Source organism: Sorex araneus, chromosome 2, assembly GCF_027595985.1.
Source record: "Sorex araneus isolate mSorAra2 chromosome 2, mSorAra2.pri, whole genome shotgun sequence".
Classification (NCBI taxonomy): domain Eukaryota; kingdom Metazoa; phylum Chordata; class Mammalia; order Eulipotyphla; family Soricidae; genus Sorex; species Sorex araneus.
This window is the reverse complement of record NC_073303.1, coordinates 103,341,382-103,369,042: the sequence shown is the minus strand read 5'-3', so window position 1 is coordinate 103,369,042 and position 27,661 is coordinate 103,341,382. Positions and strand designations below refer to the sequence as shown.

Sequence of the window (27,661 nt, the reverse complement as noted above, 5' to 3'; positions counted from 1 at the left end):
CCTTTTTTTCTAAAATCTTTGGAGTTGGAATTCTTTCAGATTAATTTTCAAATGTAAGAAAAAATTATGGTGCATAGATCATATAGAATACACATTAGAATGTGATTTAACATTATATAATCAACACATTAACATTACCACGATAAATTTCACAAATACTCATGAGTGAGATAAACGAAGACTATAATTTCTTATATGTTCCAACCAAGTTTAAATGATTTTACTTTAAATGATTTCAGGTTTAATCTAATTTACTGCCAAAGTTCCTGTGTATGTATATATGTTTGTGTGTGAATGAGAAACTACTTATTTTTATTTTTTTTGGGGGGGGGTCACACCTGGCGATGCACAGGGGTTATTCCTGGCTCATGCACTCAGGAATTACTCCTAGTGGTGCTCAGGGGACCAAATGGGATGCTGGGAATCAAACCCAGGTCAGCCGCATGCAAGGCAAACGCCCTCCCTGCTATGCTATCGCTCCAGCCCCCGAAACTACTTATTTTTGAGACAGTTTGGATTTCAGAATTGTAGATAAATTATGAGAACCTGAACCAACATTTTACAAGATTAAAAACATTTTTTTAAAAGAAGCAGATTATATATTTAATTGACGTATGATGATATGAAACAGTAATAGTTATAGTTCTATATTATACTCGGAAAAGAGAAAAATTCTTAAGATTTTTGCATCTTAGATCATAATGCTGCTGTTAAAAATGAAAGTAGTATGGGGTTGGAAAGAGTATTGTGGGTTCATCCCGGGTATCCCATATGGTTCTCTAAGCATTGCCAGAAGTACAGAGCCAGGAGTAACCCTCAAACAGCCCTGGGTGTGACCCCCCCCCCAAAAAAAAAGTATGGAGATCTACACTTAATTTTACCAATAGCAATACTTTGGAAGTTAACATTCCTAGTACAGAATACCTGTATCGATAGTAAGAAACCAGCATTCTTTCTCTCACTTCCCCTTCAATCTTTTGGTCGATGACCAGCAGCATAACTCCATACAAGTACAGTGCTTCACACTATAAAGAGAGAAAGACAATGGTCGGAGTATACATGATTTATTTATTTACTACTATTATGTTTTTGGCCATGCCTGGCAGTGCTCAGGGAACCATTTGCAGTGCTGGGGATCGAGCCAGGAGCCAGGATCCTCTATGTGGAGAGGGCAAGTGTTTTATTTTACTTTTGTGGGTCACACTCAGAGTCCTGGCTCTGCACTCATGAATTACTCCTGGCAGTGCTCGGGGGGCCATATGGGATGCCGGGGATCGAACCAGGTAGGCCTTGTGCCTACTGTACTACTACTATGGCCCTTAGCAAGCACTTCAACACTGTGCTATCTCTCCGGCTCCTGGATTATATACATCCTGATGGAATGAAGTTAACAAAGGCTGAAGACCATTTTGCCACATTCCTCCAAAGAGCTTTATATCACAATGAAGACATATTACAATGAGGCTTTCTCCTAAGTGTCTGTCTAGACAGAATGGGATTTGAAAAATTTATGCAAAATGACCAACTCATGGAGATTATCTTTCTATTTGCATATTTCTTGGGTATTTGACTATTAGACACCAAATGAGTCTCAATACCATAAACAGATCTTTGTCATAAAGGCATTCACATACTTAACAGTCTTTTTTTTTAAGTTTAATTGACATTAATTTTTAAAATTAATTTTTAATTAGTGAATCACCGTGAGGGTACAGTTACAGATTTACACATTTTCGTGCCTGTGTTTCCCTCATACAATGTTCGAGAACCCATCCCTCCACCAGTGTCCATTCTCCACCACCAATGAACCCAGTGTCCCTCCCACCCTCCAATCCCATCCCCTCCACCCCACCCCACCTCTGTGGCAGGGCATTCCCTTTTGTTCTCGCTCTCCTTTTGGGTGTTGTGGTTTAACAAACATTTCTTAGGCAATTACTGTAGATGAGGTACCAGACTAGAGGTTAAAGATGCAAAAGACAAAGAAGAAAGGCTGTTTACATGGAGGAGGTGCTAACTTTCCAGGATATATTCTTTCTTCATTTACCATTTTATTTAGTTTCCTATATATATTTTTTTCTTTTTGGGTCACACCCAGCAATGCACAGGGGTTATTCCTGGCTCATGAACTCAGGAATTACTCCTGGCGGTTCTCGGGGGACCATATGGGATGCTGGGAATTGAACCTGGGTCGGCCACGTGCAAGGCAAACGCCCTCCCCGCTGTGCTATTGCTCCACCCCCAGTTTCCTATATTTTAAGTCCAGATATGGACCTGCCAAGTATGATCATTAGCTGCTTTGCAGCTGTATAAAGTACTACATAATATACTTCTGTGACGTACAGAGGTTGACGCTCTGTATAACATTTCAGTGCAAAATGGTCACCAGTACTTACTAGAAGTTGTTTTCCATCTTCGTTGAGAAGCACAGTTTCTAAGGTTTGCTGAATGTAAACACCCTCATTGAGATCATCTAGGTATCTAGAAATAAAATACCGCGGCAAGTTAGTCATTGAGGACAGATACTTTCAACATCACTGATGGATTTTTTTTTTTAAGGATATGGCAAAAAACATCAGACATTTGAATTTTCAAACAATACATGTTCCCTTACATTTTAAGACTAGTTTTGGGAGTGCAAATTCATAGTGATTAGGGCCAGAGGCTGATATTTATGGCGATTCCAAATTAAAGGAAAATTCTATAGTCATGATATATGAATCACAAATACCTTAAGAGTAATGCCCTAAGAACATAGTTGGTATAGATGGTTTAAAAGCTAATGAGCAATGGACCTATAAAGTCTGGAAGGAAAAGGCTATTCAGGAATAAGAAGTCAGGCCTGTTACCCAGGCTACAAAAATACATTTCTTTTCCCCTCCTGCACTTTTCATATAAAGTATAGAAGAAATTGACCATAAATTCTAGGATTGAAAGCCACATGCCTCAGTATAAACCAAGATTATTATACTATTTCACAAGAGCTGGAAAATATTACACAGCTCTCAAATACTTAAGATAACCAGTTTTACAGGACAAAGAAAAAAAAAAGACAATTATACCCAGTATGAACAGGTATATTTTGGAGCGACTCAAAAAGGTCTCTATGTGTGCAGCCAACTAAGCTGACCGTGCTCTCTGTCCCATGGGCCGGGTAAGCAATGCTGCAGGCAGCAGGCGCTCCCCGGGCAGTGCGGGGCCTGTGGCTTGTATTATGCGCTGTAATTAGGGACCTTGTAGACAGGTCCTGTGTCATGGACATTCCTATCTGCTCCTGTGCTGGCTCCAATCTCAAGGCTCCAAACAGGGCGGTGGAAGGGCCTTTGGAAAGCCCCCGGGCACAGTGGCCAAGGTCCACACCGGTCAAGTCATCTGTCCATCTACACCAAACTGCAGAGTAAGGAACATGTGACTGAGGCTCTGCACCAGGCCAAGTTCAAGTTTCCTGGTTGCCAGAAGATCCACATCTCCAAGAAGAGGGGCTTTACCAGGGTTCCTGTGGATGAGTGTGAAGACACAGGGACTGAGAAGCGGCTCAGCCCACACGGCTGTGGGGGTCAAAGACATCCCGAGTCAATGGGCCTGGGCACAATGTACTCCTGAGAGCCTTGGCGCTGCCCCCTCTAGTCCCTGCTTCCCACCTCAGCACTCAACCACCCCATCCCACCCACCACAATAAATCCTGCTTCTTAACCCCTACCTCCATCAAAAAAAAAGTCTACATGCTCTCAGTGGCTCCTCCCCACCCCCCAACCAGCTACAATCTGAATAAGCTACCACTAAATCAAACAATACCTGTTTAAGTCTACAATATATTTATGCACACTCTGAAATGCTAAATAAAATCTGGTCACAATCTCTATGTTGTTTTCACGAAATTCTTCATCTAAATCCTGCAGCTCTGGCTTAGCCTCCAGCTTGCTTTCCCATAACTCTGGACCCTAAGGAGAGAGACAGAATGAGGCCCAATGTCAATAAAAGTCTGCTGCGGAAAATAATCTAAATTGTTCTTATTCAAATCATTTTTAGGCTCTATGAGGATATCAAGGATTGAAAGCAGAGCAAGAGAGAATAATGAAGAGAACAGAAACACAGACATGCAATCCCTTTGAAATAACTAACCATAAGCACTATGCTTTCAAATTTTGGGTACTTAATTACACCAGTTATCCTTTACATTTTTATTATAGTATGTTAAGGTTCCCACAAGTATCTAAACTTACAGATATTATTTCAATTAAGTGGTTGATATTAAATTTGGTTCTAAAGCTTTCCTATTTAGCTGTTTTTAGGGGGAATGTGTGTGGGGAGTGGTGGATATTTGACCATAACTTCAGTCATGCTGAAGTTACTTCTGGCTCTACATTCATACTATGGTGCTTGGGAGGCCATATGAGATGCCGGGGATCGAACCTGGGTTGGCCACATGAAAGGCAAAATTCCTCCCTCCTGTAGTATCAGTCCAGCCCCAAACTCTCCTCTTTAAATTCTTCTTCAAGATTGCTTTGCATCTCAAAGTATCCTGATTCCCACAGAAAGCATGCTTGTGTACGACAGTAGAAAAACGCTACAGAGAATTACCTTAAAATAGCTGAAGTCAAATATGATGTCTCCGTATTTCTGCTGATCAGCTCGGTCTTTCAACCTGAATACAGTGGGAATAAACTCAGAGAGCCTCAAAAGTTCAGCAATGATGGCATTGCCACAGGAAACAATTCTGAGGATTGCTTGGCCACAGAGGTTATTCTCAGCTAGAAAGTCCAACATCATGAAGATAAGCAGTTACTCGATGCCTTGCCAGTGGAATGTTTAACTGGCTTCAGAGCTGGGATTTGTCAATCATTAAAGGTAACCAGGTCTGTTGACAGATTGGCAACTCCATGAAAGAATCTGTATTAGAAAAAAAAAATGAAAACTTCCATTTCTAGGGAAGCAAGTGAAACATACATGTAAATACATGTAATTACTCTAGCCCAAACTCATTATAATGTGTGCTGGTAACTGGGAGGGTATTTTTTGTTTCTCTCTTCCTATTTTCCACGTGGAAGAACTTTGCTATACCAAAACTTTTTCATTCTTTGGTTTTTTTTTTTTAAATTGGGGATGGGGGAAACCATAGCCAGAAGTGCTGAGAGCTTATTCCTGGTTCTGTGCTCATGATCACCCTTCGCAGGAAGGGCCACTTCTGCTTGGGGGACTATATGCCATGCTGAGGATCAAACCAGGGTTGGATGCGTGTAAGGAAGCATCAAAATCTCTGCTCTATTTCTTCAGCCCTATTCTAATACTCTTGGATTTTTTTTTTTTTTTTTTTTTTGCTTTTTGGGTCATACCCAGCGATGCTCAGGTGTTACTCCTGGCTCTGGACTCGGGACTCACTTCTGGTGGTGCTCAGGGAACCATGTGGGATGCTGGGAATCAAATCCGGGTCGGCCTCGTGCAAGGCAAACGCCCTCCCTGCTGTGCTACTGCTCCAGCCCCTCTTTCTCAACCTTTACAGCTGATCTTTAAACTTAGGAGAGGTCAATAGGTATTCTGTGGCTTCAACATATGCAGAATTGCATGAATTAATCCCATACTTTATAAAATTGTGCATAATTGCTAACACTATACACAGAACTCGGAGACTATGAAGTCTATGATTCTCGATTCTATGAAGATGCTTTATAAATGCTGTTTAAAACCGATCCAAAAGTCTCACATAAATGAGCATTTCAGTGTCTAGTTGATTCCATTAGTTGTTCTTCTTGCATTCAAATGTTTGTCTAGGAATAGCTGGATCATGCACAAACAACTGCACATATCATGCACATAACACAATTATAGTGATCAGACATTCTCCTGAATGTTCCTGAGGCAATAACTGATTTTTTTTTTTTTTTTTGGTTTTTGGGTCACACCCGGCGATGCACAGGGGTTACTCCTGGCTCTTCACTCAGGAATTACCCCTGGCGGTGCTCAGGGGACCATATGGGATGCTGGGATTAGAACCCGGGTCGGCTGCGTGCAAGGCAAACGCCCTACCCACTGTGCTATCACTCCCGCCCCATAACTGATTTTTTTTAACCTATCTAATCTTTACTAAGTGCCCCTCTGCCATGCTGAATATCAAAATGGTAAAGGAATGCCTTCTCTACTGCACTAGTTCTCAAGTCTGGCTCATAACAGAACCAACTGGAACCTTGTCCTTTTCTGTGAAGTAGGCTAGAGGTATTCTTAGACATCTGTCTTAATAATCTCCTAAAACGATTGTGATGTGAAGCCAAGACTGAAAACATTGAGTCTTGTAGAAGACAGCAGCAAAGAAATAAAACCCCTATAACATTTATCTTCATTTTCACTGTGCTCCACTTAATTTCTGGCAATGGCAAAGATGAAAGTGCACAAATAACAGGAAAAGGTGATCCCTGCTTGGTCATGAGCTCTGAAGCAGGAGATCAGAGAGGAAACTGAAGTACTAGTGTGTGGGTTAAGAAGAAGCAAAGGGCACCACATGAAATGTTCAATACGGAGGTTCAGGGAGATGGTCACTGGGCAGGTGTCTGCTTTGCAAATGAGAGCCCTGGTACTGCGTGTTTTCTTGAGCATAACTGAGTGTGCCCCCAAAACAAAACAAATGAACAGTACTGAAACCTTCTGAGGTGTCTGGAAAAGAATTCTTACCCTGACTGATCTTGAATAAAGCAGCAACACCTACGCACTGGGGAAGAAAATGAAAAACTGCGAAGAATATTTTTTAGTACCTAATATTTAAATACTTCTCTATGGCAAAACATTTGGCAGACAAATTTGGAATGCAGAAGGCAGACAATAAATTGATTTTTGAAACATGCACGTGACCTCACAAGCTAAGAGGATCAACAGCCTGAGAGGAACAAAAAAGGAGCAGTGGATACAATGGCTTATTCATGAAGGGCAATCCAAATGATAAATAAATGAGGGTAAAGATCCTTAACTCATCAGTAGAGAAGGAAGTAGTAACTAACGTAACTGTCAAAAATCACTTTCCTTGCATTGGCAATGGCTACAAATCTTCTTGTTGCTGAGCTAGAAGAAATTCCTTACTGTGAAATCTGAATCATTTCTCTTGTGCTACACCAGACCAGCACCCTTTTTTGAAATTTAAGATACAAATCCTGGCCTGTGTCATACTTAGTTGGGACAAAGTCAAGTACCAACTTTAAAGGATGGAGGTGCAAGGATGTTTCCTGCAGCACTGGGCACCATCATGAAAGTCTGGGGACAAAGTAAATAAGTAAGGAAACTGGAATTCAGATGGCCATGAAGAAGGCATTGGTGCTGTTTCTCAACTCACAGGGCTCCCAGCCTGCTCCAAGATGAGACCTTTTATAGCTTAACTACTGCCTCTGAAGTGCCAAAGTCAAGGCATGCAGCTAAGCCACCTCTGATTCCTAACTAGAGACTACGAAGGAACCAAATCTTTATCAAGTCACTATCTTTTATTTTTTTTAAACAACAGGCCTTCTGGGAGAAGGGCATTGCTTGCAGAGATTATAAGCAAAAGGAAAGGCTCCAAGGCAAGGTGGCACATGGACTTAATAGTAAAGCAGCAGATGAGGCTGGTGTGGCATGAGCAATGGACAGAAGCAGAGATTAGGGGCAGCGGATGGAACTGGGAATTACAGGAGGAATAGAGGAAAAGCCACTAGAGCTGTCTATAATATAAAGGTATCCTAAACTACAGCGTTCTTCAACTACCATTCTGGGGGTGTAGAAAGATTAAAAACCATTGGTCTAAGGCCTGGGTCATCACCGCTGGTCCGTGGACTGACATGCAGGTCAGGTACCAGTGCACAAGCGCAATAAGTTAAAGAATGCTGCTATAATATCTTTCAACACATAAATTTTTAACAAGTCCTTTTAAGTTTTTTTTTTTTAAATGGGAAAGGCGGTGCTTTCTTTCTTTTTTCTTTTTTGGTACACCAAGCGATGCACAGGGGTTACTCCTGGCAGTGCTTGGGGGACCACATGGGATGTTGGGCATCGAACCCGGGTTGGGTGCGTGCAAGGCAAACGCCCTCCTCGCTGTGCTATCGCTCCAGCCCCAGGTGATGCTTTCTCGTTAAGGCACTTTTTTTTGTGTGTGTACTGGTATGGTCTGGTTTGGAAAATGAGCCATGGGGTGAAATAATGAACAATGGACAGAAAAGGCCCTTAAGAGGTTCTCTGAAGATCACCAAAGTAACCCAGAACATTCCAGTGGGATATGGACTATTACCTACCTTCTTCCTCCCCCACAAACAGAGGGGCAGATAGTCTCAGCATCAATAAGCATTTGGTCAGGGAGGTCTGGGACAATGACAGATTTTTGAGAGAAGCCAAGATTTTTTATGTCTTATTTCCATTCCTAAATTCTTACCCAAGTTATATATACGGTAAACTTTCAAATCTTTAATTGGTCAGAGAATCTGAAAACCAGCTCCACTGCTGGCTGAAAAACTGGCCTAGACAGAATCTAAGAGCTTAAGACCTAATAGGACAGATGCCCAACCATGTAGCAGCCATGGCTGGAGGTGGCTTTACAGAGTTAAGACTTAGCTGTGCTTAAAACAAAACAAACAACAAACAATCACACTAGGTCCAGGTGCCAATACATGCTATAGAGGAAACTACATCATATCTTCCTTCCAAGGGTGTTCAGGATGAAGCAAAACTACAAAAGCCAGTTTTCTTCTCACTATGTGACATGGAATGAAATCGAATCCGCCCCATGCCCTAATTTTCCTTTATGAATGAGGGACAAGAGTCTGGTAACCTTCTTTTTCAAGAGTTCCCAGGGAATTGTGATTTTCAGACTGGGAGGTAAAAGTCAGATAGTGGAAGCATGCAGTACCCCACCCACTGCCCCAAGCGCCCAGAACTGCATTCTGAAGGAAAGAAAAGGGTTGCAGGGAGGGCCAATCACAGCTTACCTCACTCAGGGGACAAAATCAACCCACTTTTATCCTATCCTCCAAACTTCAGAGCCATAATGAATGATTTCCACAAACCCATTAACCAGGAACACAACCTACATGAAGGCTGTCGACCACGGGAAAAGTCGCCTAGGAGTTCTAGAAGGAAGCCGATCCTTCCGGCTTGATTTCACGGATCCCGAGCAGAGACGCAGGAAGAAAACCTGGGCAGGTGCGGGACTGGGGCAGAGGCGGCGGACCCCCTCGGGCCCCACCACCTAGGCTGCTAGGAGCTCTGGGCTCGGCTCCCGGCTCCCGTGTCACCATCCCCTGCAGTCCCCGACGCAGATACTTTTCAGGGACCTTTTCATTTCTTATTTTTTGCCCCCCGAGGTGCGAAAGACTTTGGCACCGGCACATCCTCGCTGCGGGAATCCAGGAGCTCCCGGAGAGGGGCCAAGACTCGCTCAGCTCCTGGCCCAGTCCGAACTTACTCCACGGGGGTCCGACGGGAAGGGCGCTCGCGGATACCGCGCCCGGCGGTGGCGGGAGGGGCGTCGGTGGAGGGAGACCCCCGCGCCCCGGCGCCGCCGCTCCCGGAAACTTGCGGGCTCCGGCGGGCGCGGGCAGCGGAACCTCATCACTTCCTCCGGCTCCCGAGCCGCCCCATCCAAGCTCCCCGTCGGGCTCCCGGCTCCGCAGACTCCACCCCACGCGGCAGAGCAGCCCCGCACCCGGCCCGGCCGGCGCGGCGGCGGGGGCTGCCGAGGCGACGGGCGCCCGCACGCACTCCCCGACTCACCTGTCACGGCGCCCCGCGCCAGGGCGCACGCGCAGGGCCGGCCGCGGCGCGCGCTCGGGGAAAGGCTCCGAGCCCCAGCCCTCGCCTCGCCAGCCCGCCGGCCCCGGCTTCCGCCTCGGCGGCTCCCGGCCCGTCACGTGAGCCGAGGGGGCGGGGCGAGGGCGGGGCAGCACGTGATCCGCGGGCGGGCGACGGTTGATGACGCCAGAGCCCGCGCTCGCTGGCTTCCGCCCCTGGAAGCCGAGCCAGTGGGGAGTTGGTTCGCCGAGAGCTGAATAGTCTGAGCGGGTCGGCCGCCAGGTAAGGCGGGGGGCGGAGGGGTCCCTTTCCCCTCGGAGCTGGCAAGGGTCGGCCCCGCGCCCGCAGTGAGCTTCGGGGCGGTCCCCAACCCGTTCCGCGTTCTCAGCCCCGGGAGCGTGAGGGGGAGGATCCCGAGGAATTCTTGCTGCGACTCCCCCGGGTTTGGCGTGAGGGGCAGGGCCCCGGGCGGGGGGACGTTGGAAGAAACTCCGCGGGCCGTCCGTTTCCGTCGTTGTTCTCCCTCTGTGAAAGGTAAATGATCGGCAGCTCTGACGAGGACGAGAACGAAGCGCCCGGGCACCTGTTGGTGGCATCCCGTGCGCACACGGCGTTTCCTACGGGCGCAGCAGCCCCCCCGTCACCTGTCGTGTGTGCGCGGGGAGCTGGGCGAGGTGGCATCGAGTCTGCCCGCCTTCTGGTTGGGGTTGTTTGTAGGATCAAGCGAGCGGATCTTTGGTGATGGGTTTTAGAACGTAGCGTGTGTGTGTGTGTGTGTGTGTGTGTGTGTGTGTGTGTGTGTGTGCGTGTGCGCGCGCAGTGGAGCATGGAAGGGTGTGGGCAGAAAGTCCAGGTCATGGGTTATGGACGATCAGTTAGGAAAGCTGTGTGTGTGTTGGGGTATGGAGGGCGAATGTGGGTAGAAGGAAAGCTGTGTGTGTGTGTGTATGTGTGTGTGGTTAGGGGAGGTGGTGTGTGTGTGTGTGTGTGTATGTGTGTGTGTTGGGGTATGGAGGGCGAATGTGGGTAGAGGAAGAGTCCAGGTCACGCTGGGCTGTGCAGGATCAGTTAGGGGAGGGTGTGTGTGTGTGTGTGTGTGTGTGTGTGTGTGTGTGTGTGTGTGTGTGTGTGTGTGTGTACGCGCGCGCGCGCGCGCGTGTTGGGGAGTGGGGTCAGTGGGGAGCACGGAGCAATATAAGGATAAGAAGAAACGAGGGTACGATTAGAAAGAATGGCTCCGCAGGTCAATTCTAGTGAACAGGTCCTCCTTCTGCACCTGTGTGTGTGTGTGTGTGTGTGTGTGTGTGTGTGTGTGTTGGGGAGTGGGGTCAGTGGGGAGCACGGAGCAATATAGAGATAAGAAGAAATGAGGGTACGATTAGAAAGAATGGCTCCGCAGTTCAATTCTAGTGAACAGGTCCTCCTTCTGCACCGGGGATATCTAGAAAATAATCCTTTCCGTAATCCTGCCCATCCCCAGCCCTTTTGTCTTCCCATCTGGGGATGTCTTAAGCCCAGGGCAGACAGTGCATGTCACCCATTCCTTGAGTAAAAAGAATATAAAAAGAGGTTTTTTTTTTTTAAACTTTTCTTTGGCTTCCTACTTAAGGACACCTAGGCATCAGCTTCCCTGTCTTGCCCTTCCATTCCTTAAATAAAGTCTTTACTGAATTCAGTATTCTTGTTTCCAGTTCTCTGCTTTCAATCTTGACTGCCTTTGAACAAGCACCTGAGTGCCAGTAGGAGGAGGGAGGGAACAAGCAGTTGCTTGGGTAAGAGAGGGGTTCTTAGGGAAAGATGTAATTTTGCCACTTGGCAAAGGAGTTGTGCTCTGGCTGAACCTGTAGGGTCTCCCAGAGATGGAAAGGAGAGAAACACAATGCCAGTGGATTTTCTGCCCAGAGTTGATGCTGGGCTTCACAGACAGATAACAGGGAACCTAGCTAGGATGGAGGGAGGGGCGGGGGAGGGGGGAGTGCTATTTCCACATTAGCTTAGAAGTGAATTCTGCCTGCAAACACTCTTAGACACTGCTACTATGATACACACTGATAAACACACACACACATATACACTTTATATAGTGTACAATACTTTCCCACTTACCTTATGAAAATTCTAATGTCAGGGTGATGGTTTTAGGAGGTGACCTGTGGAGGTGATAAGGTCACAGGAATGGAGCCCACATGATAGGACTTGTGACTTTATTAAAGGATCTCCATAGAGCTCCCATGGCTGCCCTGCAGCCTGATGAAAGGCACAGAGCATTCAGGCCCACAAAAATTGGCCTCACCGGACGCTGACCATGTGGGAGACTTGATTTTGGACTTGCTGGGAAGATGTTCAGGAAGCACACGAGCAAATTCTAAGTGTTCTTGGAGACTCAGTCCAGTAGTTAAAGATCAGCGTGATCCTAAACCCGGGTCTCACCAGCATCACACTATTGACTTTTCAGGTCAGGAGGTGAGTCTTTGTTGTGGAAGGTGTTCCTGTTGGTGAGTACTTAGCTATACTTGGAGAGGAAAGCAGGTCAGTAGAGTGTAGCTGCTCCATTTTCTCTGTCCACATTGCTTCTCAGACTTTTTGTCCTTGAAATACATCAGAATTGCAAAGGGGAGCTTTCCCCACCTCTTCGCAGGTACAGATTTTCATTGAAATAATGTGATTTTTTTTTCAGTCACATAATAAGGAAGGCTACGATGTGGTAGAAACTTTCTATTTGTTACAGATTATATTGATCCTTATATATGTCGTGTCTGCATATAAAGCAGCTGATGCTGCTACTGAGAGATACCAAGGTCTGGTGATTTAAACTACAGGAATGTATTTCTCACAGTTTGGAAGCCTGGAGATTGCAGATCAGGATGCCTGTATGTGGTAACCCTGCAAGGGATCTCTTGGGTTCCAGGCAGCAACCTTTTTGCTGTACCCTCTGTGGTGCCCTTCCATGCAGTGAGAGAGTGAACCCAGTGTTCTTTTCTCTTCTGATGAAGCACTAGATCCCATCTTGAGTCCCCACCTCTCTCTCATCGAAACCTAGTCCTTTCCCAAAGACCCTCTCTCCAGGTACCATTACATGGGAGATTAGGGCTAAAATGTGAATTGGGGTGCAGTGGGGAGAGGGAGGAGGACACGGAACATAATTATTTCAGTGTTCTCCACGTTGCTTGATTAGGGAATATTTTGGGTGCTCTGTGAAATTAGTTTCCTGGGGTCAGATGTACAGCATAAGAGGACTCAAGCCTTGCTTGTGGCTGACAGTGACCCAGTATCTTGTGATCCCCTGAGCATTGCTGGGTGTAGCTTTGGAGGCCCCTGAGCACTGCCAGGTGTGGCTCTGGAGGGCCTCCCAGCCCTCCTGTGGAGGTCTGGTTACCTCAGGTGCTGCAGGGCCCAAGCAGCGGGACATCCATTGCCCTCAGAACCTCTGGCCTGTTTAGCCAAGAGTGGGGGCCCCCGAGCTTCCTGAGCTCTGTGACGAGACACTCCATCTTTCCCGCAAATAAGATAAACTTACTTCAGTGTGTTCACTGGAGACTGAACCATTAGGTCTGAGATGGTCTCGATAAGTTCGTATTTAAGTAAACTGATTGTTGGTCAATGGATTCTAGGTCAGGCAAGTTTAAGAAAAGTATAGAAGTTCATCCTAACAGTAATGCTGTGAGATAGTGAATCTCCTTTTTACACAGGGACAAAGTGAAGATAGAGAAGTTAAGCTGCTCCACCAGCACCATGCAGTCCTAAGTGGCTTGAACAGGATGGACTCACCAGGCAAGGAAGGCTGCAACCGTGTTCTAGCTGTAAGACAAGGTTGAAGAGGAAATGGGATTGGTGGGCCCCGAGCTGGTGTCTGCGCTGCGTCCTGTCCTAGGGGGACGCCTAAGCTCACCACTGTGTGTGCTGTGAGGAATTTTGAGAGTGTTGTTCAGTATGGCAGTTACTAGCTATGTGTTAGCTGATATATGCTGTGGAAAGTCTTCCTACCTATATTTGGTGTACTTCATCTTAATGAAGAAAGAATTCCATGGCTTTCACTTTAATTTTTCTATTTTAAGTTGATACTCAGTTGTTTTTTTGTTTTGTTTTGTTTTTTGTTTGGGAGCCACGCTTGGTGTGCTCGGGGGGGTTACTGCTGGCCCTGTGCTCAGGAGTGACCCCTGGCTGTGCTGGGGATTTGAGTTTGGGTTGTGCACGTGCTGGGCAGGTACTTTACCTCCTATACTACTTCTCCAGCCTTTAGAGTCAAATTTGTATTTACAATTTAGTACTTTGTATAGTACAATTTGGTGTTTGTTGAATCCTAAAGAGGACCACCTGATTCTTTTCAGATGTTCTCATATCTTTGCTCGGTTTTCTTAATCTGTTTTTTGTTCCTGATTTTTGTGAATTTATATTACTTTATCTTAATTGCCCATGTTTATATTTTTTCTGTGTATGTTATCTCAAATTGTTTTGTGTAGTAAAGAAAATAAACCAAAACTGATATTTAAAGCATCATCATTGGCTTTTTATTTTTATCATAGTCATATTTTATTTTCTCTCGTTATGTGTGAAATTTGTGTGTGTTTGGGTGAGGGGGAGGGTTGGGTCACACCCAGGCACTCAGGGACTGTTCATGACAGCCAGCTCAGGAATGGTCCTTGGCTGTGTTCCGGGGACCATATATGTTGAAGGGGATTTGATCTGGAGTCACTTGTTAACAAGGCAAGCTTCTTACCTTCTATACTGTCTGGCTGCTGGTGAAATTTTGATTCTACAGAAGGACCCAGAAAATAACATCAAGTTATTTTTACTCCATTGGGATTTTAACATGTAACAAATTGCCATGTTTCAAATCTTGATTTCGAAGGTTGATTTTTGGATATAGATAAAAATAGAAGTCCTATTTGACTTCTCCAGGCCCACCTGTACTAGTTCTTTGGGCAACAGGGTTACACTATCCAGCATTCCAAAACCTACTTGCTAGTCAACAGAATGATTTAAGCCACAATAAATTTAATTTAAAATTTTAACAATACTTTATTGATATTTATCATAGACCTAGTACCCCACAAGTAACTGGAATTTTAGTTATTTCCTTCCTTAGTTATTTCCTATCTCCTTCCCTTTTTTTATGGCGACAGGGAGCCTTCAAGTGCTCAGGGCTCTGGGGCCACTCCTGGCAAAACTTGGCTGAGATTGACAGGTTTTTTTTTTTTTTTTCTTTTTGGGTCACACCCAGCGATGCTCAAGGGGTTGGTTACTCCTGGCTTTGCACTCAGGAATTACTCCTGGCAGTGCTTGGGGGACCATATGGGATGCCGGGGATTGAACCCGGGTCGGCCGCGTGCAAGGCAAACGCCTTCCCCGCTGTGCTATCGATCCACCCCCCCCCCCCCGAGATTGACAGTTTAATGTTGTGCCCTCTATCTTTTAAAATGAATTTAATGATTGACCTGATGGGCACCCAGTACACTCATATATGATTGAATCTGATTAAAAGGAACCATAGTTGAGAGACAGATACAGTCGTTCAGATGTGAGATGAAGGTTGTGGCAACAGCTCAGAAATGCCAGAGATACCACATAGTTTCTTACTTATGAAAGGGCAGGTCAGTTCAGTGGACTGAATCCTGAAACACAGGCTTTGCTTGCAGGAGACTTGGGTTCAGTTCCTAGCACTGCAAGGTTGTTGAGCACAGAGCCAGGTGGGTGCTGGAGAAGGGAGGTAGAAGGAGGGGAAGGGAGTGGAGTCTGAATACTCAGTTAAGAGCAAGTTTCAGTAGCTGATCTAAACCACATTATGGGTACCCCCCACCCCCATTTTAAAGTGAAGCCGGAATTCAGAGTGGTTTCAGCCCATGATCACTAAGTTGTTAGGGCAGAGCCTTAATTCCTACTACTGTCTGTATGAGTCTAAAAAAAAAATACCTTTCTGCTGCTCTACGGCCTTGCCATTTCTCTGAGCCTGTATGAATTCTCTCTACTTGGCTAGTCTCAGTGGACTGGATAGCAGGTAGGGCTGGAGCGATAGCACAGTGGTAGGGCGTTTGCCTTGCATGAGGCCGACCCAGGTTTGATTCCTCTGCCCCTCTCGGAGAGCCTGGCAAGCTACCAAGAGTATCCTGCCTGCATAGCAGAGCCTGGCAAACTACCCTTGGTGTATTCGATATGCCAAAAACAGTAACAACAAGTCTCAAAAAAAAAAAATGGAGATATTACTGGTGCCCGCTCGAGCAAATTGATGAGTAACGGGATGACAGTGATATAGTGAATTTAATATTTTTAATTGAATCACCACGAGATACACAGTTACAAAGCAGTTCATGGTTGAATTTCAGTTATACAATATTCTGACACCCATTCATCCGCCAGTGTACATTTTCCACCACAAATGTCTCCTCCCCCCACCCACCTACCCACTCCCTCCCTGACCTCCATGGCAGGCACTTTCCTTCTTTTTTTCCTCCTCCTCCTCCTCCTCCTCCTCCTCCTCCTCCTCCTCCTCCTCCTCCTCCTCCTCCTCCTCCTCCTCCTCCTCCTCCTCCTCCTCCTCCTCCTCCTCCTCCTCCTCCTCCTCCTCCTCCTCCTCCTCCTCCTCCTCCTCCTCCTCCTCCTCCTCCTCCTCCTCCTCCTCCTCCTCCTCCTCCTCCTCCTCCTCCTCCTCCTCCTCTTCCTCCTCCTCCCCGTCCCCTTCCCCTTCCTCCCCTCCCCCCTTCCTTTTTTCTGTTGGCATTATGGTTTGCATTACAGGTATTGAGAAGTTATTATGTTTGTTCTTTTACCTACTTTCAGCACTCAGTTCTTATTCAGAGTGATCATTTCCAACATAGTGGTCCCTTCTCTATTCCAACTGTCTTCTCCCCTAGCACTTGTCCTTGGGTATTAGTCTCATACTATATTTTTCTTATATACCACAAATGAGTGCAATCATTCTATGTCTGTCCCTTTCCTCCTCTCTTTCTGACTAATTTCACTCACCATGTCCATCCATTTATAAGCAAATTTCATGACTTCATTTTTTGGTGATTGCATAGTATCCCATTATGTAGATGTACCAGTTTCTTTAACTAGTCATCTGTTCTCAGCCACTTGGGTGAATAGATTCTGGCTATTGTGAATAGTGAGCAGGCAGTTTCTTAATGAAGCAAAGGTGTGTGTGTACAGTTTTACTTAAAGCAGTCCAAAAGTTACGATTTTGTTTGGGTCACACTCTACTCAGGGCTTACTCCTGGCTCTGTGCTCAGGGATCACTCCTAGTGGGGCTTGGGGTACCATATATGGTGCCAGGGATTGAAGTCAGCTTGATGATGTTTAGGACAAGAACTTTATCCACTGCACTCTCCAACTTTTGGTCCACAGGTTGAAGGTATGTGTCACAGAGTGTTTACTCTGAAGATGATAACCGAACTCTTTCTCTAAAAATTGTATTATATAGACTAAAATCTCAACAGATCTAGAACTCTGTTAAAACTAGATGAACTGTTAGGAATAAATATATTTTACTGCTTTTATACTTAAAGCATATGTCTCAGAGAACTTAAAAAATGGCAGGTTTTCAAAGTCCTTATAAAAGAATTTTATTATTTTTTGTTTGTATAAAAAATGTATTGTGAGCACATGATGCTTCTCCCCAATCCATTTCTGTTTTGGATTTTAAAGAATTATGCTATAGTAGAATTCCTCAGTGTAAGGGACTGTTTGGAAGAGGGTATTTTTCCTTTTTTATTGTTCCTCTTTTCCAGTGCTGAGGCTTGAATGAGGCCCTCACACATGCAAGGCAAATGCTCTGAAGTACATCCTTAGCCTACATCCCTTTGTGAAAATGAAGACATTAAGGGACCAATGAGATCCAGGGATTAAGTCATATGCTTTGCATGTGGCCGACCCTGGTTTGATTTCTTGTACCATCATGGAACCACTAGCCTAGTTGACTGGCAGTCATAGATCACTGCTTGGGAAGTATGCTGCTTCCCTCAAATAAAAGACATTTGGGCCAGAGTGATAGTACAGCAGGTAGGGTGTATATCCTCCACGTTTAATCCCCAGCATCCCATATGGTGCACTGGGCACTGCCAGAAGTAATTCTTAAGTTCAGAGCCAGGAGTAAGCCCTGAGCACCACCAGGTATAGCTCCCAAACCAAACAACAACAAACCCCCAACCGCCCCCCCCCAAACCAGACCAATCCCCCTCTCTCGCCAAAACAACAACAACAACAACAACAACAACAACAACAACAACAAACAAAAAAACCCACAAAAAAACCACCAAAAGGCATTCCCGCTCCCCTTCTGTTGAGTACATTTGTGTTGGGTGGCCCAATGATAGCACAATGTTTTGATATCCTCCCAAGAGGTATTTGATATAGATGATAGTGTGCTGCCAGTAGGATAGTGGGCACGTTCTTGTATTTATTTGCAGCAAACTTATTTTCCTGTGCAGTTATTCTGACTCGTAAATCTTGCTTTTGTTGTGTTTGAAACTCAGGTAATTTCAAGATGCCAGGGCGTTCCAGTTCAAATTCAGGTTCAACTGGTTTTATATCATTCAGCGGTGTAGAATCCGCTCTCTCCTCCTTGAAGAACTTCCAGGCCTGCATCAGCTCCGGAATGGACACAGCTTCTAGTGTTGCTTTGGATCTTGTGGAAACTCAGAGTAAGTAATGCAAATTTGTTTTGTGTTCTGCTATGAGGTAGTTCCCAGATGGGTGGTGGCATTGTTTTTGTGCTAGTGATAAGGCTTACCTTGTAACCCAGCTTGGGAACAATTATTTAGTCCTTCTGGCTATGCCTTCTCATCATCATGTTCTTTGGCCCATAGAGCAATGTACTGAGGACAAATTGAGTTTAACTCATTCATGTGTGTCCGAACAATTACGTGTTCTAGAAATTGCATTAACAATTAATGGGGTATAAAACACGAAGAATCCTGACTTTAGTGTTGGCCATTTGTGAGCTGAACAGTGTAGCAGTGGATTTTACAGTAACTCTCAGCTGTATTTTGCTTGTGCTTAATTACCTGATAGACTATGTTAGGGATATCAGCAAAGATTACTACAAAATGAGAGCAGTTCAGCTCGATATACTTCACCAAAATTTGTGTGTGCTTTTGGGATGTTGGGCCTCAGCAGTTCTAACAGGGCTGTTCCTGGCTCTGTGCTTGGGGCTCATGCAGTGCCAGAGTGCTAGGAATAGAGCTGGGGTAGATGGCAAGGCAAGTGCCTTAACACCTGTGCTATTTCTCTGGCCCCAGGTATTTGTTGTAACTTTGTTTGTATTTTTGCACCAGTTCAATGATGTGGTACTCAAGAGGCCTTGTAGTACAGGGCATTGTACTGGGCCTGCTGCATGCAGAGCATGTGCTCAGTCCCTTGAACTAGCCTTCTCATCCTACCAGAAATGTTTGAGTAGATTGAAGTTATCTTTTTTATTTGGATTAGGTTTGACCAACATAATATTTTCCGTTGTTTTCTCTTTGTTATCACTAATTTCATTGTTATGATTCTTGGTTTGGTTTTATTTTTTTGTTTTTGGTTTTGAGGTCATGCCCAGCAGTGCTCGGAGATACTTAACAGCTTTACAGCAGTGCTTAGGGGGTCCCTGTTGATGGATAACATTGGTTTGTCCTTGTTGCTCCTGCAGGGAGCTTAGGTTTATTGAGTTACTCCCACAATAGTGTCCCTGAGGCACACCCAGTTCCATCAAGCAATAATAATCCTATATTGCTTTTCTCTTTCCTTTATATCATTTGCATCATTTATATTTAGCAGTGGCTTTTTTGTATAGACACAGGAAGACACTTGATGCTATGCTTTGTAATGTGGGAGTTAATTTGCTCCAAATAATATTACTTCTGGGCATTCATCATATTTACCTGACTTAAGCCTCAGTTGCCATTACTTCCTAACACCCCCAAAAGGAGGGTCCTGACGAAGGGACTGGATGAACAAAGGGTAGGCTGTAAGCTACCCTGGCATCGGAAAGGGACAAGCTAAGAGCCATAAGAAGTATATAAGTTAAGAGCATGGTGATGGAACAAATTCTGTCATGACCCAAAAGGAAGTAACCGAATAAGGACCCTGCTGGGGCTAGGAAAGAGTAACCTGGCCTGAGGACTGTAGTCTGGAATATGTAGCGAGATGTCCCCAGAAAGAACCAACCTTTAAACTGAATATATTTCTTACTGTGTTCATACAAAATGAGTAGAAATATTATAAGTAAATTTACTGTGATTGTTTAAATGGATTACTAGCTGAGGAAAGGCAAAAACATTATGCCTTAAATGGAATTCCTCCTTTGAGCGGATCTCCTAGTAATCTGGAGTGCTGAACCCTCAGATGAAATTTTGTCTTTGAGTTAATCTCCCAGAAGTTCCCCTGAAGGAGTGGCTTTACCTTATTTTGGATGTTGTGACAATGTTCAACCCCACCTGTGTATACCCTACCCTTCACAATTTCTATATAACTATGCTATAAGAGCAGAGTGGGGACTCTAATGAAGATAAGGACTATGAGAACTATGATAAGGACTGTGAGGATGAGGATGGCAGAGCCTGGCAAGCTCCCTGTGGTGTATTTGTGGCCAAATACAGTAACAATAACGGGTCTCATTCCCCTGACCCTGAAAGAGCCTCCAATACGCCACCGTTTGGAAGGACGAGTTAGTAGACGCTGCTAACATTTTAGGGCTGGGATGAATGGTGCCTGCTCAAGCAAATCGATGAACAACAGGATAACTGATACAGTGATGAGGATGAGGGAAGTATGATGTCTGGGACTAAGAGCAAAACTATGACTATGTTTGTGCTGTAAGGGGAGAGATTGGGCTATGCTGGGGAGGAGAGAGAAATAAATTGGATTACCAACCAGCCTGGGGCCCTGTTTCTCCCTTCCCCTGGTCATTCGTCCGTCTGTCATGGGCCAGCCAGGGGAACGGTTCTTAGCCACTGAACACTCGAGTCCCGTGTTTCCGTGCTTTTCTTTTGAAACTCACACTCTGTGATACCAGGATTGATTTGGGCCCCAACTATGCAAAGCTCCTGCCCTTTGGACCTTCATTCTAGCCCTTTGGTGTGATTTTCTTTATTAATTCTGCTTTGGTGTTTTTTGAGTTCTGTGAATTTGTGGGTGTATAGTTCTGATCAAATTTGGAAAATTTTCTGCTAATATTTCTTCAGATATTTTTGCTTTCCGTCTCCCTTTTCCTTTCAGAAATTTAGTCATATGTATTTAAACTGCGTTGGAAGTAACAGACTTGATCCTTTTTGCCTTTTGCCTTTTTCTCTGTGACTTCAATTTGAAATCATTCCTGTTGCTAAGACCTCATTTTCATTAGTCTCCTCTTTCATAGTGTCTAAGCTTTTAAATCTATCCAGTAGGTATTTAATTTCAGATACTGTATTTTCAGTTCAATAAATCATCAATTTTTTTTTTTTTTTTGCTTTTTGGGTCACACCTGGCAACGCACAGGGGTTACTCCTGGCTCTGCACTCAGGACTCACTCCTGGCGGTGCTCAGGGGACCATATGGGATGCTGGGAATCGAACCCGGGTCGGCCACGTGCAAGGCAAACGCCCTACCCGCTGTGCTATTGCTCCAGCCCCAATAGATCATCAATTTCTGAGTGGGATCTTCTGTCTTTCACTTTTTTCAATAGGGTCATGATTCCTCTTGTATTCTTGAGTGTATGGGGCATATTTATAGTAGCTGATGGCCTTGTTTCTAGTTCTGTATTTTTGTATTCTGTTGCTACTTTTCTACATGCATGTTCTGTGTCTATTGTTTCTGGGACCTTTTTTGTGGAGTCTTTGGGATTTTCTAAAGACTATAGTATCATGTGATCTGCATAGAGTGAGAAGTTAAACTCTTCTTCCTTTTGAATAACCAAAGCAATCCTAGGAAAAAAGAGATGGGAGGCTTCTCCTTCCCAGACTTCAGATTGCACTATAAAGCTTTACCTATCAAAAATAGTATGGTGCGGGGCCGGAGCGATAGCACAGCGGGTAGGGCGTTTGCCTTGCACGCGGCCGACCCGGGTTCGATCCCCGGCATCCCATATGGTCCCCCAAGCACTGCCAGGAGTAATTCCTGAGTGCAAAGCCAGGAGTAACCCCTGAGCATTGCTGGGTGTGGCCCAAAAAGCAAAAATAAATAAATAAATAAATAAAATGTCCCAGTTCTTCACAAGATTTATAAAAAAAAAAATAGTATGGTGCTGGAATAAGGGTAGACTTTTAGATCAATAAAGTAGAATTGAGAGTTTGACAGGTCCTCAGGTATATGAACACTAACCTTCAGTAAAGGAGCAAAAAATATAGAGTAGAACTAGGAAAGGGAGTGTAAAAAATATGAAGTAGAAAAAGGAAAGTGCAACAAATGGTGCTGGGGAAAAGACTTCAGTTATGTGCAAGAAAATAAGTTATTGATCAGATCCCTACATCACACCATGCATAAAAGTCATATCAGAATAGGTTAAAGACGTGACTATCAGACCTAAATCTATAAATTACATTGAGGAAAACATAGGCAGAACGTTTCATGTCATTGAAGTCAGGGTATTTTCAATGATTTGAAACTATTGACCAGCAAACTGAAACAAAGATACACAAATGGGACTGTATCAAACTAAGAAGCTTGTGCTCTGTGGGGGAACAATTGCCAGAATAAAAAAATACCCCACAGATTGGGAGAGAATATTTGCTTACCACCTATCCAATAAAGGGCTGATATCCAATGATATATAAAGCACTTGTAAAACTCAGCAGAACAATTCCATCAAAATTTTGGGAAACAATAGATAGAAACTTGCTCAAAGAAGGCATACATGTGCCCAAAAGGTATATGAGAAAGTGCTACATATCATTTTTATCATCAGGGAAATGCAAATGAAAACAATGAGATACCATCTCATACCAATAAGACTGACATATCACAAAGTACAAAAACACTCAGTGCTGACATGGATGTGGGGAAAAAGGGTCCCTCATTTGGGAATGTTGACTGGTTCAACCTTCTGGGTCAACAATGTCACACTTTTCAAAAAGCTAGGAATTGTTATGATTCAACAATTCCACTTCTGGGCATATGCCCCAGGAGTCCAAAAACTCAAAAAGACATCCGCATTCCTATGTTCATTGTAGCACTGTTCACAATTGTGGAAATTTGGAAGCAACCCCAGTGTCCAAGATCAGATGACTGATGCATACAAAACAGTAGAGTACTATTCAGCTCTAAGGAAAAATGAAATCATGTAATTTGCTGCTGTGTGCATGGAGCTAGGGAATTTCATGCCGAGTGAAGTCAGAAGAGTAGGGACGGGCACAGATGGTCTTTCTCATATGCAGGATACGAAGAAACAGGGAAATACAAGTGCCCAAAGGCAACCGAAACCGAGACTTGTCTTCAGTAGGTAGCTTTCCACCACACCAGCCCTTCCGCAGTGGTGTGGTCCTTATTAAAAGAGAAAAAGAATTATACATTTCAATTTTTGAAGCGTTTGTGCTCCAGAGCAGGGGTGGCAAAGTCTGTCTCATAATTGCTCTTTCTTCGTAGCAGTTTTCTTTAACTTTGTGGGCCCTGCAGTTTGAGCCGCTACTGTGCTGTGGCAGCTCAGCTGTAGAGCTGGGAAAACCATTTGGAAGGGTATGTAAGTGACCAGGCCTGCTTATATTCAGATCAAACCTGCTTTACTATTGGCAGTGGAGTGTAATTGGCTCAGAGGCCAGAGTTTAAAATCCTCTCTTTTTAGACCATAGAGTTCTTTTTTTTTTTTTTTGCTTTTTGGGTCACACCCAGTGATGCACAGGGGTTACTCCTGGCTCTGCACTCAGGAATTACTCCTGGCGGTGCTTGGGAGACCATAAGAGATGCTGGGAATCAACCAAGGTCGGCCGCGTGCAAGGCAAACGCCCTACTCGCTGTGCTATTGCTCCAGCCCCAGAAACTTTAAAAATTATAATGGTGAAGACAAAATTTAAAAATTTTAATTATTTCTCAAAACTCCACATAAGCAGGTGCTGGAGTGATAGTCCAGCAGTTAGGGCTCTTGACTTGTAGTCAGCCAACCCTGATCCCAGTGAGTTCCTCCAAACCCACCAGGATTGATTCCTGAGTGCAGAGCCAAGAGTAGCCCCTGAGAACTGCTGGGTGTGGCCCAAACCCTCTAACCCCCAAACAAAGCAAAGCAAAACTCTTCATAAGCAACAAATACCGTTAAGGTTATTTTTGAAATGACAGTCCTGTGTTGTTCATTTTTAGGAATTTATCTGTCTGATTTGAAATTTGAATAGCCATGGTCATTTTTTTCCATTAAAGAAGTATTTCATTTGCTTTGAGACAGCCATCATTGACATGCAGCAGAAGTGGTTTACAAATTCTGACCATCTCATTATACAAAATTACAGGATGTGTCCTCATGATTCAGATTTAGGGGCCGGGGAGAGAGCTCAGAAGGCTGGAACTGATGCATGTTGGGTGTAGCCTTTAAACTTGCCTTCTGCTTCTCCTCATGCCCCTGCATCCCTCCCCCCCCCAAACAAAATAGAAACCCTTGAAATGTAGGAAAAGTTGCAAAGTGGCAGACAATAATTCAGAAAGCCAAGTCAGACTCAGCTTCTAATTGGGGATGGAAAAAATCTAGGAGACAGGGACAATTTTAATATGTAATTACATGGATTTAGAATTAGTCTGAGACAAGTTCTAGTTCCAGCACCATCCTTAGTGTTGTAACTTGTTTACTGTTAGCTAAATGTGTGTTCCTGATCTATGCCTTTGTGGAGCTACAGGACAGAAAGGTTTTACTCTTATTATGGTCACACAGGTCATCTGATAACCTTGGCTAAGGAACAGGCATGATGCTGTTAATCATAGTAGAAGGAGCCTAGTAGCTGAATTTGTCACATACTTAGGAATTTTGCCAGGGACCATTGTTAGTCCCACTGTATACCAGCTGGAAGCTCGTGAAAGCCACTTTTCTAAGGTGACAATGAAGTTGAAATTGGAGTCTGGCAGAATGATGCCAGTAGCCATGGCCCTTAAACAGTTACATTTACTGAAACTGAACATGTTCATCTAATGATGCTTACAGTTATCTGACAACTGTACATGGAAGCAGCATTTAGCATTATGTAACTCAGAAGAGTATAGTGATTTATTGAGGAAAAAACATCTGTTTCTCTCTGGTCCTTTTTGTTTTATGATTATTATTTTGCATGTTTATTGAAATACCGGGATTTACAATATTGTTCATCATACTTATATTCCAGCGCCATTCCCAGCACGAGTGCCCGCTTCCTCCGGTGTTATAGGGTCCTTCCCAGCTCATCCCTGTCCCCACCTCCTACAAATATAAGCTCAGTTTGGTAGACAGGATCCAATTCTGATCAATTGGCTATTTGTTGTTCCCTTATTATTGTTCTTTATATCCCCCATTTGATAGAGATTTTTGAAAAATAAAATTTGTTGTGGAAATGGTTGCACCTGCACACATATAGATGATTAAAGTGAAACTTTGGAAATTCCACAAGATTGTAAACCGATCATCATCATCATTCTCCTCATCATCATCCTCATCATCCTCATCATCCTCATCATTCTCATCATTCTGTTGATAGTTGAACTTCTTGAGTGGTCTCAGTAACATCTCCAATCGTCCTAGCCCTGAGATTTTAGAAGCCTCTCCCTGTTCATCCTTTCCAACGATGCCGCATTGGAGGCTCTTTCAGGGTCAGGGGAATGAAACCCAGCATTGTTACTGGTTTTGACATATGAATACGCCATGAGGAGTTTGTGAGTCTCTCCCATGTGGGCAGGAAACTCTCGGTAGCCTGCTGATTCTCCCAGAGGGAGAAGTAGGCTATAAGATGTTTATAAGATATAAACTGATAATAAATTTGAAAAAAAGTTTTTCAAGATCAATCTTTCTTTTAAAGTATATAAATTAAGAAAAGCAATAGCACTGTAGCACTGTTATTTCGAACAAATTGATGATTTGTTCGAACGGGCACCAGTAAAGTCTCTCATTGTGAGACTTGTTGTTACTATTTTTGGCATATCGAATACACCACGGGTAGCTTGCCAGGCTCTGCTGTGCGGATGCAATACTCTCAGTAGCTTGCCTGACTCTCTGAGAGGGATGGAGGAATTGAACACGGGTCAGACGTGTGAGTGGCGAATGCCCTACCACTGTGCTATCGCTCCAGCCCAATAATGTGAATAATTCTGTGGTAATACATTTCAAAAGTAACATGAAATAGAGAAATCCTATGGATATACAATTTAGTGTAAGAGTGTAGAGGAGAATTAAGAAAGTTTTAAGGGAAAAATCTGAATAGGCCTATAAAAATAGAAAAGTTTATTTTATCCTTTTGCCTGCACAATATTAAAAATTCAGCTCTTGGGGCTGGAGAGATAGTACAGCAGGTAAGTACTTGCCTTGCAGAGTTAAGGTTCCTATCTTTGAATGCTGACTCTTGTTCAATCCCCAGCACCATATACGGTACCTGAGCACTGCCAGGAGTAAGCCCTGAGCACTGCTGGGTGTGCTCCTCACCCCAAACCCAGCCCTTTAGAAAAACTATTTTGCATGTCTTCAGGTTTCCCCGGTATAAGAAAAATTTCCAAAAATTTCTAGTTAATTTCCTTACTACTATTGTGTGTGTGTACACACACATATATATACACATATACATACATTATATGTGTATATGTTCATATATGTGTATGTGATATATGTGTGTGTATATATGTATATGAAACATACATGTATAGTTTCATTTGTACTATGCATGGCAGTGTTCAGTAATCAATCCTGAAGGTTCTGGGGGGACAATACCTGGTGTCTGGATTGAGCTATATGCTATAGTGCACTAGACAATATAGATAATGCTTAAGAATCGGCATTAATAAGTAAAAGGTTGTAATAAAAATCTCTATAGATGTAAAAACGTCACCTGAATAGACATAGTGCATTTAATACAAAATGAATTCATTACTGAACAAAGTATTAAATCCCTTAGCAAGCAAGGAATAAACAGCAACCATAAGTACCATGAGTGAAAACTATACTCAATCACAAAGTGCTGAGAAGTTTATCTTTTAAGAAGCTCCTTTGACACTTCTTGCAAAACTAGTTTCAAGGCTATACATTCCTTAAGTTCTTGCCTCCTAAAGAAGCTATGTATCATTCCTTTATTATTTTTATTATCATTTTGTTTTTTTGTGGGGGGCCACACCTGCCAGCTCTCCGGACTTACTCTGTGCTTAAGGATCACCTCTGGTAGTGCTTGGGGAACCATGTGGGTTGAACCTGTGTTTGCCTTGTGTCAGGCATGAACCTTATCTACTAATTATATTTCCAGCCTTCTAAAAATACTAAAATGAGGCTGAATGCTTTTTCTAAACAGATCAGCTTTGGTCTGATCCTCTAGTGATATTTTCAAAAACTTACCTTGGCTTTCAAAAACCTTACCTAACTTTCAAAAACTTTCCCTAGGTTGTAAAGACTCTTGACTTTAGTGCCTTCTCTCCATGAAGGGGGGTTGAATTTGATTACAAGGGAAGTGCAGGGATCTCTAGGATCATTGTACTGGTCCCATTCCACCCACATCAGAACTCATATCAGGAAATGAAGTTCCATTTTTGTTAAATGATGGCGTCCCAATTTCTTTTTTTCATGAAAACATTGCAGTCTTGACAACATAATATGGAGAGTTGATTGAATGATAAGTCTCCTTTATATATATATGGGGTTTGTATTCCGATTACCTTTCCCCTGCTACCTTAGTTCCCATCTAGGCAAGAAAACAATTTCACTTTTTAGCAATTAACTTATTAAATGTTGAAGATCCACCATCAGATTAAAAGTCACAAGGTTTGGTAGTTGTCTAGTTGCTGTAAATAACAGAATGTTCATATTTTCAATTGTTAAGCTTCTGAATGTTGTTCTGAATCT

The 27,661-nt window shown here is 43.8% G+C and overlaps 2 protein-coding genes and 1 non-coding gene across 5 annotated transcripts in view; 2 read left to right on the top strand and 1 right to left on the bottom strand.

Annotated features, from left to right (window-relative positions):
* WASHC5 (WASH complex subunit 5) overlaps positions 1-9,860 on the bottom strand; it is a 55,127-nt gene extending 45,267 nt beyond the window's left edge. Inside the window, exons 1-5 of one of the 2 annotated variants that reach the window (XM_004607631.2) lie at positions 9,715-9,860; positions 4,579-4,887; positions 3,793-3,938; positions 2,394-2,478; positions 925-1,025 (exon numbers count right to left, since the gene is read on the bottom strand). In XM_004607631.2, the coding sequence (XP_004607688.2) occupies positions 925-1,025; positions 2,394-2,478; positions 3,793-3,938; positions 4,579-4,767 (521 nt within the window). In that variant the 5' untranslated portion in view covers positions 4,768-4,887; positions 9,715-9,860. Of the gene's footprint in view, positions 1-924; positions 1,026-2,393; positions 2,479-3,792; positions 3,939-4,578; positions 4,888-9,032; positions 9,173-9,714 lie in introns of those variants that run through there. The other variant, XM_055126044.1, reaches the window with a different exon arrangement.
* Positions 3,108-3,243, top strand: LOC129402985 (small nucleolar RNA SNORA70). Its single transcript, XR_008628984.1, has one exon. It is a non-coding gene; the product is annotated as a small nucleolar RNA SNORA70 (small nucleolar RNA).
* A 35-nt stretch (positions 9,861-9,895) lies between the features above and the next one.
* NSMCE2 (NSE2 (MMS21) homolog, SMC5-SMC6 complex SUMO ligase) overlaps positions 9,896-27,661 on the top strand; it is a 253,682-nt gene continuing 235,916 nt past the window's right edge. Inside the window, exons 1-2 of one of the 2 annotated variants that reach the window (XM_055126045.1) lie at positions 9,896-10,014; positions 18,201-18,368. In XM_055126045.1, coding sequence (XP_054982020.1) covers positions 18,212-18,368 — 157 coding nt within the window. In that variant the 5' untranslated portion in view covers positions 9,896-10,014; positions 18,201-18,211. Of the gene's footprint in view, positions 10,015-18,200; positions 18,369-27,661 lie in introns of those variants that run through there. The other variant, XM_004607751.2, reaches the window with a different exon arrangement.